This window comes from Lissotriton vulgaris, chromosome 3_1, assembly GCF_964263255.1.
Source record: "Lissotriton vulgaris chromosome 3_1, aLisVul1.2, whole genome shotgun sequence".
Lineage (NCBI taxonomy): Eukaryota > Metazoa > Chordata > Amphibia > Caudata > Salamandridae > Lissotriton > Lissotriton vulgaris.
The window spans coordinates 2,136,213,280-2,136,229,380 of record NC_141689.1 but is presented as its reverse complement, the minus strand read 5'-3'; the positions used below and the strand labels follow the sequence as shown (position 1 = coordinate 2,136,229,380).

General features: G+C 44.3%; 1 protein-coding gene across 7 annotated transcripts in view; it reads left to right on the top strand.

Annotated features, from left to right (window-relative positions):
- The window catches only part of LIMCH1 (LIM and calponin homology domains 1), an 892,718-nt gene that overhangs the window by 867,418 nt on the left and 9,199 nt on the right, over nucleotides 1–16,101 (top strand). For all 7 annotated transcript variants that reach the window (XM_086962709.1, XM_086962710.1, XM_086962708.1 and 4 more), the window contains 2 exons: nucleotides 10,412–10,520; nucleotides 12,654–12,756. In XM_086962709.1, the coding sequence (XP_086818835.1) occupies nucleotides 10,412–10,520; nucleotides 12,654–12,756 (212 nt within the window). The remainder of the gene's footprint in view (nucleotides 1–10,411; nucleotides 10,521–12,653; nucleotides 12,757–16,101) is intronic.

The following is a 16,101-nucleotide window of genomic DNA, read 5'->3' as shown; positions in this document are numbered from 1 at the left end:
GTCTCCCTTCCCAAAAATACGCCATGACTGCCACACAAAGTCAGATAATGTGTGCTCTGTGAGGTCGCTGCCCCCATCTACCATGACCATGAATTCTACACTCAGTTACAGCTTCATCCAGTCCACGTCCTGAGGAGAACCCAGAATCGCCTTGTGGTTCGAAACGCGTTGACCCCGAGCCAGAGATAAAGAGGAAGGGTGCCACTACGGATACAAACAATACCACGCTCTCTGTCCCCAGCAGTGCAACCATACAAATATCCAATCTCTGGCTCAGCAAGACTGGCAGGCAGTCTTTTTGAACTTTGTTGTCCGCCTGTCTTCTGTTCTGTAATTTAAAGGACTGGTGCCTAATTTGAAATTTAATGTTAGGCATTGTATCAATGTAATTCATTTATTTTTTTGTGATGTATTTTTGGTGTGTTGGAAATCTAGTATTGATGATGTACATATTGAACACATGTATATATTGCGCACATTGTTTTCTGAATGCATTCTTTATTGTTTGATAAACTGTCTTTTTATATGATGCAAAATAAGTAAATACAAACAATTCAAGAACAGAAAAAACTAAAATAAAAACTCTGACCGCTCAGTACCCGTGGGCTGAGTGTGATCAAATTTGAAATAAGTAAAACCTGATTGGCTACTTTTTTGTTTGGTACACAGACAGGAACTCCAGCAGGGACTTGTACCCTCATCTGGGACTGGACGCTGACCTCCAAGTGTCCAAGTGTCCTGACAATCGTTCTCTTCAGTGACTGCCCAATTTGAATGCATCAAATCTATAATGTATGCTCACATTACTCGTTATTCCTCTTTGCTGCATGCATCATGCTACTGGGTTTTAGGGTTTGCTTTCTGCCCTATAAGTACCCTAAATACAATTTTTAAAAAATGAAATGGCGGTATCCTCCATGGCCACACCCTGTTTTATTCTGTTCAGTAGATCTTAATGTAAATTCTTGTATCCCTTTTTTCTTTAGTGCTGATTATATCTCTTGATGTAGGACTAGGGAAACCTGATTACAGTTGTATCAAGAAGTGTACTTGGAATCTGACTGCTATGTCTTAATATTTTACTCACACTGAACTTAAAGGCATTCTAAATTAGGGTTGAATGCATTTTTATTGACTTTTTGACAGTCAATAAGACTTCACTCACCCTCCTAAGATCCCATCCTCCCCAATGAACAACGGAACCCATCCCATCCCTCTCTCTGTTGTCGAACCCAGTTGTCCAAGTCTTTGGAGAGCTTTTCCATTCCCAGAAGCAGCCACAGCCATTTATCTTCAGTGGGTACCAACCTTTGCCGCCTGAGAGCCAAAATCGACAGTCTAGCTGCTCACAGGTGATGTGGGATAGGAAGTCCTTTCCTTCCTCCTAAAGGTAGCAGTCGTCGTCTGGCCGGCCCAGCAGTATGACCTCTGGGCATCAGGCCTGATCCTCCCCTGTAAAGCATCCTAAATGTAAAGAAGACCACGCAGTCCAATAGAAAGTCTGTATAAAGAGGCACTGCTGCGTAACATCTGTGGTTACTGGAAGACCACTGTACATTGCTGCCAAAGTGAGCAGTTTGCTATAGTGAGATCATAGTGTCAGCTCAGGCTGCATGCTCTTGAATGGAGGAACAACACAGCTAAGGCTTGCCAGAAGATCTACATGTCCTTCACAGCAATACTTGAGGCGATTGTTTGGGTCCTGCAAACACTCCATCCAGCTTCTCTTGCTGCAATGCCTCTGCTAAAGGAGCTTTCTGTTGACGTAGCTAAGCAGAACTGTACTATATCAAGAGCACTGCATTAGACCACTTCTGCCTCAGTATGCAGTGTTCTCTTATAGCGTCTATATAATCTTTCGAATGCACCAGGTCAGCAGCTTATCCTTTTCTTGTAATGTATTGTCCTGCTTATTACCATGTAAATCCCATCATTTCAGTGATTAGGAGCCTCTATCTTGAACACCAGATTTGTGCCGATAGAACTCAGCGCTTAAAACTTACCAGAACCTCCAAGACAACCGACGGTCTAATTTCGGATTGCTCCTCCCCGCTAATTACTGCAAGACTCAAACCAACCCATCCATTCATTTAATGATCACTTATCCACAAACCTGTAAATAAAATAAATCATCAAATTAAACATGCAATTATTGACTCATTCTGTTTGAAAACCCTGCCACTTCCTTTCCTGTGATCAGAGCAATCATTATCTCCATGCTGGGCTAGTCTAACTCCCTTTACTTTGGACTCCTGTGTTCCTTATCAGCATGCTCCAAGCAATAGAAAATAAAACAGTAAGGTCCATATTGAACATGAAGTCCCCTGACCACATGAGCATCAACTCGGGGAGCGACACTAGCTGCCTGTAGATGCTTAAATGAAGTTTAAATCTCTGCGCTAACCTGAAAGCTGCCCATGAAAAGGGGCCTTCCTATATCAGAACATTCCTCCCCGGCCGCTCTGATCGTTATACTACTATTAGAAGAGGCAAGATTCTGACCACAAGAGGGGAGGCTGACATTTCTTGCACCTTGCCCTCCTAACCCTCTGGAACATTTTCTCTGCTCCAACTCCATCCTCCAACCCCATCATGTGAGGAATGTAATTATGTAACCGCGGAGGAAACGTGTAGCACCGCATTGCACTGGTTTAGCTGATTAACCAGATGACAGATCCAATGGTTAACTTAGTTTAAGTACATCATTTCCAGTGACCTACGCTGAATACTTATGTTACACAAGCTTTGGAGTAGAATTGGATCGTTGATGGAGAAGGCTAAGAATGTCTGTGTGCTGACACATTCTTTACCTACACATGCTTTGTCACTTCATTATACATGCCTGGTTTCAAATAGGTAAAACAAAAAAATTGTCTTTACATAGTTATGGGGTTAAGTTGTCCCTTGTCGCTCCAGAATTTTCAGAAAATTAACTTGACATTAGATAGACTTTTGAGAGGGCATTAGCAATGACAACATTACGGTATTTTTATTTAAAATTGTTTATTTACGAATATCGAAGTTGTAGATCAGTGATACCACTGATCTATAACTTCAAAAGACTAGAAACTCCCAGGGTGTTAAGAAATCCTTAACAGATCTTTAGAAACGGGGTACTTACCCGTTGAATTCAAGGAAGCGCGTCTTAGGCCCCTATTGAAGAAACCCGGTGCTGATCCTGCGGTCTTAAAGAACTGCAGACCAATCTCACAGCTGCCTTTTCTTTCCAAGATTCTAGAACAGCACGTCCTGAAGTTCCTGTCCCTCCACGTGGAGTCCCATGATCTACTCCATGAGCGACAGGCAGGATTTCGAGCACATCACAGCACCGAATTGGTGATGCTTTCGGTGCTGGATGAACTAAGAAGCATGGCTGACATCAAGAAATCGAGCGCCCTGATTCTTTTAGATCTGTCAGCGGCGTTCGATACTGTCAGCCATGCCATGCTCTTGGAAAGGCTTGACAGCTTCGGGGTGAAAGGTGTGGCTTTTAAGTGGCTGGAATCCTTTCTTTTGGGAAGGACACAGAGGATACAACTGGGGGACTTGACATCAGAGGTGGGGACTTTAGGGTGTGGAGTGCCCCAAGGCTCCGCGCTGTCCCCACTGCTGTTTAATTTATATCTTCAGCCTCTGATTGTGTCTCTGGCCAGCATGGGTTTCAGAGTTTTTAATTAAGCTAATGATACTCAGCTTGTTCTGAGTATCGATAATACTGAGGCCGCGCAGTCCCAAGTACAGAACATCCTGAGGTACACGGTTGGGTGGATGACGGGAAACCTGCTGAAGATCAATCCAGATAAAACTGAGGTATTGGTAATTCCATCGGCCACCTCACCTTGGAGCGATCTTTACTGACCACCAGAGTTAGGTCCAACTCCGAAGCCGAGTGCAGCTGTAAGAGTTTGAGGATTAAGTTGGACTGCGATTTGTCAATGGGCAGCCAAATTTCTTCTGTTGTTGGGAGCTGTACGAACATCATCAGGCAGCTACGGAAGTTAGCCCCAGTTCTTTCTCAGGACATGCTGCAAACAATCGTAGCGGCAACCATTATCTCTAGATTATCTAGGCCTCCCAAAAACTCTGACTAACAGATTGCAGGTCGTGATGAACGACGCGGCGCGATTGATTTTTGGACTCCCAAGAAGGACTAAAGCCTCTCCCCTATTGCAGAGCTTACATTGGCTCCCCATAAAAGAGAGGGTAGAGTTCAAGAGTCTTTGCACGGCTCATAAAGTAATTTATGGCCATGCACCGGCCTATATTAAAGACCGTTTGGCCGTGTACAACCCAAAAAGAACACTTAGATCCTCTGCTTCTCAACTGCTGATCTGTCCTCGGTACAGATTGGTGACTAAGGGAGGGAGAGCCTTCTCTGTGTTGGTCCCTCAGTTATGGAATAAGCTGCCAGAGGCACTGCGCAGAGAGGTAAACCTCCTAAGGTTCAGAAAGTCTTTAAAGACATGGTTGTTTGGGAAGGCTCTGGGTGCAGTATAGGCTGTTGTATTAACCTCCTGTGTTGTATGTAGTTATGGTATAAATTCCATCGGTATAAATTCCATCGATTTCCAAGCGCCTAGAGACCTGTAGGTGATTGGCGCGATATAAATCCAACATACAAATACAAATACAAAATAGTTAGAATAAACTCTTCACAGTAAAATCACCACTTATGCATCACTGAGGCACAAATGTAAACTCGTAAGGCGAAATGATGAAGAAGGTTGAGAGACAAAAGAAAATATCTTATCAAACCACCCATGCCTTGCGCAGTCAGCTTTCAGGGGAGCAAATACAAGGAGTCTGTTGGGTCGACTTGAAACCTATTTGTTTCTATGCAGGAAAATGTTGGTTTTGTCCTCAAAATACTTGGGTACTCAAAAATAGCTACAGAGCTGACCAGCTGCTTTTTTCCTTTGATGTCCAAAGGGGTACAGAAAGAGGTGGGATGTTCAAGGAATTTTTTTTTTCAAAATATATTTATTTTTATTGGCATTTATAGAGATAACAGAAGACTATTATCATAACTTCAAAACGGGTTGAGGAAAGGGGACGGGAGTAGGGGAGGGGGAAGGATGGAGAGGGGGATAAAGGGGATAATCACGATTCATTATCAAGTACTGTATTAACAGCATCAAGCCCCTCCTCCCTCACATTGTTCATCAAGTAACACATAACAGCCAATAGAGCCAAAACCTTCAACATTGCACTAAGCTGCCCCAGTCAGAGGTACAGAAACAGCGGTGTGGGGGAGGCAGGGTATCAGGTCTCGTGACTGTGGATGAGACAGCTGTGGTTTTATTGTAAAATTGGGGGGGCATGTCAAGGCAGAGGGCAGCAGGCTGACCTAGAGTGCAATTCCCTGTGGCGAGGACATGGTGTCCCAGAAGTTAAGCAGTTGTTTCTGACAATACACCGCATCTCACAGCCAAGCGGCCAGAGCGAGGGGAGGTCGTCTGCACCAGTGAATGGCCACACGTCACTTAGCCCAGAGGAGAAGCATGGCAGTCAGGCGGCGGGAGCCCGCAGGGACATCTTTGAAATAACCCAGGAGGGCTACTAGGGTGGCGAAAAGTATAGCATGACCATCAATGTCTCGTATAATGGAGAATACCTCCTCCCAAAAAGACATCTGGGCATCCCCACACCAGATGCAGAAAGGTGGCTTATGGAGAGGCGCACCTCCATGCATCAGCAACAATCCCAATGTTGAAAAGATGGTTTGGGTTTCATAGAGGTGGTGTTGGAACTTCAAATGTATAAGTTGCAGCCTGTAGTTGGGCGATAGTAATGCTGTCTAAACACAGCAGTATATCAACTGGGCATCAGTGATGGGGCAGGGGGTCCTTATCCGACAGCCAATCCATGCGAGCTGTCGGCGTGGCGACTGGCACGAATGTCTGACTTACAGACTATAGCCTAGTGACTAGCTTGCATGGTGAAGAATTGGTCAATGTATGCTCCACGGCTGGAAGTGTCGGAGGAGGTGCAGGAAATGTTTTATATAAAGTGCGACAGGCACCCTGGATTTGATGGTACAGAAGCACCTCCAAGGCAGTGAAGCAGGAAGTGGAAGATGTTGCAAAAGGGGGAAGAAATTCATCCTCTGGATAGAGATCAGAGAGAATCACAATGCCCCCACTCTTGGGCACACATTTTGGCACCCGCATCCATCAAGAGTGGCAGCCTGGGTTTACACCCGAGCAGAATAAAAGAGGCGTATAGGTAAGATAATTTTCGCAATTGTCCCATGCCCATCTTACGCATCCACTGGTGTCCACCTCCACCCTGGGGGTTCTGTAGGGTAAATAAAGGGCACTGCTGAGTGGCCAGTCTGCCTCAACCGCCAAGTGAAGTTGGAAGGGCATCGGTATAGCCAATAATGCAGATATTGCGCCCAGCGCACAGAGCGTCATATCGGGTGTACCAAGGCCACCCTGCATGAGCGGTATAGTTCAGCTCTCCCACTTAATGTGCAGCTGTTTGCCTGCCCAGGTGAGTGTAATTAAAATGAAGAGCAAGCGGCACAGAACTTGGGTCATGAGGGGGACGGGCAAGTTAAGAAAAAGGTATAAAAACATAGGTAGGATGACCATCTTTGCGATCGCTGTTCACCAAGCCAGCGACAAAGGCAGGCGGGTTCCTAATTGGAACTCTGTCTTCAAGCCAGGATATGGCGCGGCCGTAATTAGCCCTCCAGAGTTCATCCAGATTGCGACTTAGCCAGATCTTCAGGTATCCCACTGGCCCAGATGCCCACTTGAATGGGTATTTTTTGGGGGGAAAGGCTGTGTGCTGTCAGTGAAGGAGAATAACATAGATTTTGAGCAATCAATCAGAAAACCAGAGAAGCCACAAAAGCGAATGATCTCGCGGGTCAGTAGGGCCAGGTTCTCTTGCTAATTCTGGGTATTAAGGGTGATGTCGGCATACATGGAAAACACCAGTCCTCTAGAAGTAAAGCCAAGACCACGATTGGCGTGATGTTATCATAACTTGGCCGCCAATGGCTCCATTGCTTTGGCAAAAAGGAGGGGCGAGAGTGAGCAGTCCTGACGAGTACCACAGGTCACCGGGAATGGGCCAGACAGCAAACCATTGAGCAGCACGTGGGCATTGGGTGAAGTATTGAGGAGGCAGATCTGGAGCTCGCCCTAACAGTGTGACTAGATGGGACCATTCAAGAGAATCAAATGACTTCATAACATGGAGGAGGGTGGTGGCGACTGCTGATATCTGGGGATCTAGATGCTGCATGGTCGCAAAGACGGTACATACTTTGTGGGAAGTTGAGCTGCCTGGGATAAACCCGGATTAGTCAGGCCCGTATATTGTGTAGAGCAACTGGAGACTACGGTAGGCCTGAATTTCAGAAAATTCTTATTGTCTCCATTAATCAAGGGTAAAGGCCTATAGGAGTCCCAATACTGCACTGGTTTATCTGGTTTGAAGATTTTCACAATGGCCACTTTCCTGAGAGATGGGGGGCAGGATGCCCTTCTCTAGCGACTCCTCAAACATTGCCAACAAGTAGAGTGTGTGGATCAGGGCTAGCTCTTTGTAAAAAGCAGTCATCAGGCCATCCAAGCCTGGTGCCTTATCGCCCGGGAGCCACTGGTAAACTGCATGAACTCCTCCACCTTATAAGGTGAGCCAAGATACTCAAGGTGCGCATGGTCAAGCCAAGGGAGCTGTATCTCATCAAAATATGCTGTTAAATCGCTCGTTGAGCAACCATACTTAACACTATCTGCGCAGGGGAAACTGCGTGTCTGCCACTGCAGGCCTCTATGTAGCAATATAGCAACCCCTTTAGCATACTTCAAATATAAAGAAGTGTGAGTCTCCCCGCATCAGTGCACACATAGCCCCTGTTCCTGGGGCTGAGTGAGATGTCGTTTCTCCAGGAAGCCAATATCTACTTGGTGTCGTTTGAGGTACGCATGAGCCAAGCGAGCTATCCTACGGTCGTTCAGGCCACAGATGTTCCATGTAAGGCACTTAGTGGAGGTCATGGTGCTGGAAGTAGGGGGCGTTTTGGTCTGGCACGGCTATGTCCTGAGGAGCATCCTCTGTAAGAGGAGGAAAGTGATGCAGAAGATCATGCTGGGGAAAAGGAGGGTGAGTACAATATAATTTCAGACAACAAAATAAATCAACAACCCAAACTCTCCCACCGCCCGCTCCAACCCAAGAACCAGGTTTAGAAGAATATTCCCTCCCTACATCCTAACATTCCAATAGAAAAACAATGAAGGCAGGCGACATTCCTGGAGGCAGACTGGGGCCGGGCAGACAACCCCGTCTGTCAGACAACGTGGTCGAATGGGTATCCAGTACCCCAGGTGGAAGAGTGGACTCGATACAGCAGATGAAACAAGTGAGAGGGGCGTCAGTCCCCCTCAGGGAGCAGTAAATTTAAAACGCAATCAAGCTACCCTGGCGTACGGGAGCTGCTCTTCGTCAGCAGCACCAGGCATTTCAAACAGGTTAGGTCCCTGGGGAGCTCGTAAAGGCAGTTCGATGTCTCATTTGGAGGGGGTTCTTGTTCTGCGAGGCAAGTTAATTGTCTGCTGTTGAAGGAGAGTTTGTTGTTTAGCATCATATTTGCCCATGGTGGTCGTGAGTGGAGTGCCCACCCCGGTCCAGCAACGTTGACAATCTGGGGCAGTCCCTCAACAATGCAGGTCCAGCGGTGCCATCCGCAGTGTAGGAAGAAGGCGCTAATTTCCCAACATCTAGGCGGGGCGATCGAAGGCACCGGTGCAGTGGCAATGCTCGTATCAGCACCCCACATCCAGTGCAGCAGACTCAGCAACAGCAGATGGCAGGAAGTAGTCCTGGGAGAGCACTAGGGCTGGCAGAGGCAAATCGCATGTAGGCCACACCCCGGGCATTCTGGCACATGGTGCGCCAAATGGCCCCCAGGGGCCTCAAAAGCAATCGGGAGAGCACCGTCCTTCCAGGAAGCCGCCGCACCAGATAGTGTTCACAGGGAGTCCGTAGAACAGCGGATAAATATTGGATTATAATTCGTCCGGCAGAGCACTCTCAAGGAGCAGCCATTTTGCTGTCTGGCTTAGCTCCCTCTCCCATGTTCAAGGAAACTTAATGGGCATGACCTTCTCAAGAAAGTACTGTTGTTTGGGTGAGTCTTTAGAACAAGTTGGTCTGATACATGCTCCATTCATAAGCACCTTGCTTTGATAGCAGACATCTGCGAATATTGAGAAGAAAACCACATATACTGCTGGCTGCACATATACTTCTGGCTGCTTGGCAGAACCTACATATCTATTCCAACCCAGCAGTTATGGTCACTGTATTGATCCTTTGCCTCTGCCTAATTAAGGAGTGTGTACACCGAGTCCTTTCTTAATGATCCTCCCTCATTTAAAACTTTTTAAACATTTAGTAGAAGTTGCCAGCCTGCTCTTAAAATGCTGTTCCACTTTTTTGCAGTCAAATTTGTAGGTGCTAGAAAGATGAGCCACCCCAAGCCATGTCACTTGATGACTTTCTCAGCTGCTTCCTTAATCTTGGACTTAACCGTTTTCAGGCAGGAACTACACTATGCTGTGCTAGACACATCACTCCAGTGTGCCAGAAGACATGGAGTTACACAATGTTATCAAAACACATTACATTGAAATTCCAACTGAATGTATGTGTTACTTGAGACAGCACAATACCACACATTTAATCCTTACGTTTTTAACATGTAATTTTGCTTAAAAGGATTGGATGTTTACCCTCCCAAACGTGTTGTTTTCTTAAGTATTAAAACCATATTGGTTGTAGGAAGAATGTCAATCCCCCCTACCCTACCCCCCCCCCCCAGCTCCAAAAAAAAACCCCAGAATGATGGATACAAAAGCATTGGTCAGTAAACGGTAGTGAATGGTCATCAAGCGTCATTCAGTTCCCATAATAAGTATAGTTCGTAATGATCAGTTGTTATATCAGTTATTTATGATGATTAAATTGATGACAAAGATAATTAACATAAACAATCAATGTCAGTAATGAAAACGAATTGTGCAGTTGCTAGCAGTGTTGATGCTTGTAGTGTTGCCAGTCTTTTGCATTTTGTTCCATGCACACTGTCTTGCCCTTATTGCCTCTAGAGCTCAGTCTGCACTCGTTTAATGCATAAACGGCACATTTAGGCTGCTCTTAGTTTTACGAACTAGCCTCAGTCAGCACTTTGTGCATTTTCACAAGTGAGAATTTGCCTTGGGCACATTTGGGAAAATCAGGCCCTACATGTTTGTGTCTGATTCCTACATAAGATATTCAAATATGAAGTATGATTTAGCACTCAGGCCATGAGCTGCTAGATGAAGATATTTCAAGAATGTGTTGGTGTGCCCTCCTGTGTGTATTTGATCTTGTCTTTTCTTTCTTCTAGGGCTGTCAGTGGAAAGAAACTTTGCTCTACTTGTCAACTTCCTCTTGGTAAAGGAGCTGCCATGATCATAGAAACACTCAGTCTTTATTTCCACATACAGTGCTTTCAGGTAGGTTTGTCTGACTTGTTTATGTTTGGGTGGTGGAAAACTCCTTTAACAATTGAATGCATTTAGAATTTGCGCATTTTGTGATGAAGCCCTAGTTTTGTACAACGTTTTTTGTCTCCAAAGGGGGTTAATCCGAATATTTTCTGATACATTGCCTCAGTCTTTCATTTTTTGCACTTTCAATACGAGAAAATATATATCAAAAGATAACAAAATGCGATAAAAGTGCTTGATTACTACATTTTCAGGAAACCACAGGTGACCCCCAGAAGAATTTAAGCAAGATAGTTTTGTTAGTGCAGTGTCACATAAGTGTCTCTCTAGGCATAGATAGCACAAGTCCACATCCAGAAGACCCACCCACTATAGGAAGGGAGACTCACCCCAGAACATGAAACTGTGGTGGGAAGTACTTAAGCCGTTGGTATTGTGGTTGTTATACACTAGGAAATTACTCTAGACAGCATTTTATATTTGGGTACTCCTTCCTGCAGTTTCTGCCACTACATAGGGTGGCAAACTGGATGTTTTTGCGTAAATTTTCTACTACGAGAAACTGTTATTAAGACTCACGCAAGGCACAAGTTCCAAAAGGCGACTCACCTAGTGTACAGCTTTAATGCCTTCAAGAATTGGGACTGCAGAAAACGTGCACATTTTAAGGGAAAACTTCTGGAGACAACTTAGAGGAAAGTAATCTGCAGCATTCTAAGAAATTTCAAAACTGCTACCCTCCAAATCTGTTTATGTTCATATATATATCAGTCAGGCATAGTTTATTGAATGATTAATTATCAGTTAGTCGGCACTGTGTGACGTCAAGATAAGTACTACAGTTTAAAAACAAAAACAACCACTTAATAAAAAGAGAGCCCTAAAAGGAGGCAAGTTCATTTGGGAAGAGCACGGCTATTCAGAAAAGTATAATGTTTCAATCCAACTTTAGGAACCTACTAACTAGAAAGGGTCTTCTAATGATTTTACATTCAGTCCATTTATTGCATTGATGGGTCAGCTGTGGCCATGCCGAGTAGGTCCTACTTCTTGACTTTACTCCGGGTCGGCTTGCTGTAAAAGTCTTCTTACCTCTGTCATGTATTTGACTCCCCGGTAGGCCAAGATTATGGAGATACCCTCCAGCCAGCATGTCACGACTTGCGAATGTTCAGATAATTGAATATACATTTTAAATGATGTCTCCTCTGGTCTGTGACTGCTGGACATGCACCCAGTAGGTGACCTAAAGATTCTGCGTGAAAGCCACATAATCGGCAGTGCGCGGTTTGGTAGGGCTCTTTCCAAGAGGGCTGTAGGTCTTTTGATTCATGCAGGCCCATTCGATAATCTTTTAAGCTCTTTTTTAACTGCAAGCTGAAGTGAGCAGATAGGTATGCTTGTGGTTTTAAGGATTTATAAGAGTTGATGACGGTCCACCCATGCCGACGCTTGGTAATCACTTTTTTATCTTCCAGCAAAGATTTATTTTTAGCTGCATCATTGGCAGCTTTTCAAAAGCTTACTCCATCAGCCCTATTTTCCCATGCTGTTTGCATTTCCAACTCAGCCAGTGATGTTCTCAGATAGCTTCCCCATGAGTTCGGTGTTTCGTGGTCCATCTGGTGCTTGATTTCTTCCCAGCATAACCTATTCATTGTATCTGGATTGGAGGAGCAGAATTTATAACATAGTTTAACAAAGCCGCTCATGCCCCAAAATTTCTGATTCTGGAGGCCGAATTCCAGCCGAACCTGAGCTGGATAGGAAGACTTTGGCAGGTTAAAAACAGCCTTATAAACCTTCGTCTGAAGTTTGTTTAATAAATCTGCTTCCTTGCCACACCAAGTGACTAAACCATATGACAGGCTGGACTGAATTTGTGCGGCCATTACTTTTAACAGGTGGTTATAGTTCGGGCAGTTAATTTTTTTGCGTAGTAATCTGTATGCATAAATTAGCGATTGTGCTTTAGCTTTTATGGCCAGTTTAGCGGTGGGGGGTGGGGGGGTGTCGGGGTGGGGGTGGGTGGGTGGGTGTGTGGGTGTGTGTGTGTGTGTGTGTGTGTGTGTGTGTGTGTGTTCGTGTTCGTGTTCCACATTATGACATTTTTTCATTCTATTCTGCTTCCTTTGACAGTGTGGAATTTGCAAAGGACAGCTTGGAGACACAACTTCTGGGACAGACGTCCGGATCAGAAATGGTTTACTAAACTGTAATGATTGCTATATCAGATCAAGAAGTAAGTTGATTCTTATGATATTACCCTAGACACAACCATCATTTATTTTCTGGCATCATATGATAGAATGAATGAATGAAGAATATTTCTATAGCGCCTAACTACCGGGAGGCCTCGTAGCGCTTAAGGAAAAGAAAGCAGAGCACATCCGTCTTCACCAACTAGGAGGGCAATCCAAACAGATGCGTTTTTAGGAGCTTGCGGAAGGTCAACAGATTTCTGTTCTCTCGGATGGCTTGGGGAAGAGAGTTCCACTCATAATGTGACTTTAGTATAAGTGCCTCCATATAGTTTGAACGTTTTAATTCTTTATTAGTGGGCTGTTTGATTAGTCAGACACCACGCTGAATTGCAAATGTCATTGATGTATAGATGGTGGACCTTAAAGTCCCTTCAACTGAAGTTTTATGGGGAGCATTGAAAATGTATCCTAAATTATGTCATGGCTAGATTCTAAGATCTGTAACTTCCTAATGTTATCAGTAATACACTGAAAGAAGATAATGGTTAGAATAAAAAAACTGAAATGTGCTTACTCTGCAACCTATGCAACTATAATTCCCACTCTTAACTGATCACAACCACCCACATGACATCATACATGACAGCAGTGTCATCACATAATGCTATGTCAAGAAATACAGCGGAAACCCATAAACTTACAGTAAACTGAGCCTAAATGTAAACAAAGAAAACAATGTTCCAAAAAGGCGATGAATTCAAAGAAAATTAAGTAGGGGTCAGTGAGATTATCCAAATATTCACTTTCAAAATAAACTGATACATGTCAAGTAGAAATACAAGCCATTTTCAACTTCCATTTCATTAACTGTACAATATCTAGATAAGAATCTCACAGACAGCTACTACTAAATTCTCCTTTAATCCCCACGTAGAACGTTGATTTTTGTTCATTATCTCCTAATATTGTGACATGTAAAATTATTATTTAGGTAAACTTTAAAACCATGAAGCCAAAACAGATGTTTTACAGCAATAATAAAGGTAAAATGGTTGTAGCATTGATCGTGAATGGATGTCTTTGCACATGTGAAGTGTTTATGATATGTTAACACATCAGTTAAAAAGAAAAAAAGGCTTCAGTACAACTGATCACTAATAAATGCCTACATATATATTTACAAGTACTGGAGGGACATGCCCAAATAAGCATGTCATTTGCCCAAGAGGTACTAAAAGCGGCACAATATATTTACACACTGCTGAGCCATATCTTAAAAATTCCACTTTGTTTCTTTGATGTTCTGCCTATTTTAAATAGTGCCTTATAAGCATCCCTGTGATCAAGGATGATGGTGATCATGATTACATAGATGAGCGTGGAACACTAGTGTTATTTTTTTCTTTAAACCTGTGACAACGTATTAAATGCTGCATAAAGATCAGTAGTGGCCAGTGGATGCAGTTGCAGCAATAACACCTAATAGCAAGCATTGATATTGTAACCATAGAGCTTTCTGTGATGTCCCGTATAATGGGCAACCAATGATGCTATGTATGATTTTAGTCGCATTGTGTTGGTTGTCACTGACATGATGTTTGTGGTGGAATGTGTGAGGTCATAAACAGTGCACAGGGTGAGCGATGTTTGTACTTTTATTAGTGTCAGTAGTTTATTATTGGGCATGTGTTTTTTGCTGGCGTACTGCCTAAATGAATTTTGCACTGTACATTTCATGATTGTCACATATGTTTAAGTTTTTGGATAATTAAGATATTAGACATACAATGTTAGATTGTTACATTGCCACCTGATTTATCCCCTGGCATTGACTACCTTCTCATCTCATTTCCACCCAGACTTTGTGCCCACTGGACCTTGCCGTTGACCCTGCTTTTATCTTATGCTTTTGTCTTATGCCCATATCTGCTCATTCTTCCATTTGGATGGTCCTACTACTGCATAGTCCTGTGAAATTCCAATGGGTAAGCGCAAATGCGCTTGAGAGGTTGAGGGGGGTGGAGGGTGTTCAGGAGTGGCCCCCTCTAACAGGACAGCCGTGCTAGACCTTATGCTCCAGAGGGGGATCGGGGTTGAGGGCTCTGAGATTGAATTAACTGAAAAGAGACTTTCCTTGGGCCCAAATGATATTGCACATACACTGCCTGGCTCCTGTGTGTCTGTTTCTTCCGGAAGTATTCAGGGGGGGAGATTGCTGTGTTCAATGGTGGCCCTCCAGCTTATACCACCCAGTAGACACTCACCCCCAAAATCGTATATGAAGAACCCAGGTAAGTTGTAAAAAAACAAAGAAAAACTGCCCGCAACAAACAGCCAAAGAGCAGCATTGTTGTTAATTCACCACCCACTACCTCTGTTACTGCTACTCTCGACTTTACACTGTGATGTGGACTGGACAAAACCGAAATGGCTAGTTGATATATTAGACGATCTAGTTGGCAGACTAGAAGGGATTATAAGAAGTGAATTTTCACCTGTTGTGGCTCGCTTGTCAGAGATCGATTTCGTACTGAATGACATCTCTAAACCCAGACTATCATCCCCTCGGCCAAATGTCAGAGTAGATCTTGCTCCTCCTTCATCTTCACCTCCTTCAGTACCAGAAACAAGATCAGCATTGTTTTTGTGGAAGCTGCTCCCATTACCCAAAGACCAACTAGCAGTTCGAATATATTGAATACAGGGGTTAATCCGGAGAGTGGTCTGCAACCAGGGCAACTTCACTATCAGGGGCAGCAATGGTCGAAGGGGGGCAGATGTACCTCCGCAAGAGACTAGGAATCTTCTTTTTATTAACTTACACCCGGCAGCGTGTCCCTATGTGGTAATTTTGTCAGTAGTACCGGGACTGCCTCACCAGCTTCCTGACGGATAGGACACAGACGGTCACTATGGGTACTTTTAAATCTGCCACGACAAAAGTCAGCAAGGGGGTCCCGCAGGGCTCCTGCCTCAGTCCAACCCTTTTTAATATTTATGTCTCCCCTTTGGCCAGACTGATGAGATCCTTAGGATTTACCCTGATTTCGTATGCAGACGATACTCAGCTCCTCCTGACTTTTGACAAAAACAATCTCGACACCAAACTCAGATTCTCTGAAGGCATGAAATCCATTGCCACCTGGATGCAGGCAAACTTCTTGCAACTTAACGCGGGCAAATCAGAAATCATGTTGTTTGGAGGAGCTGAAACCTGCTGGACACCCATATGAAAGCCGGACGAACTAGGCACTGCCCCCACCCCTAAAGAAGCCGTCAAAAATCTGGGTGTCAGAATTGACCGCAAATTGACTCTTGAAACGCATGCTAACACAACGGCAGGATCCTGCTTTTACATACTTGGCCTTCTGCGCAGGATTTTC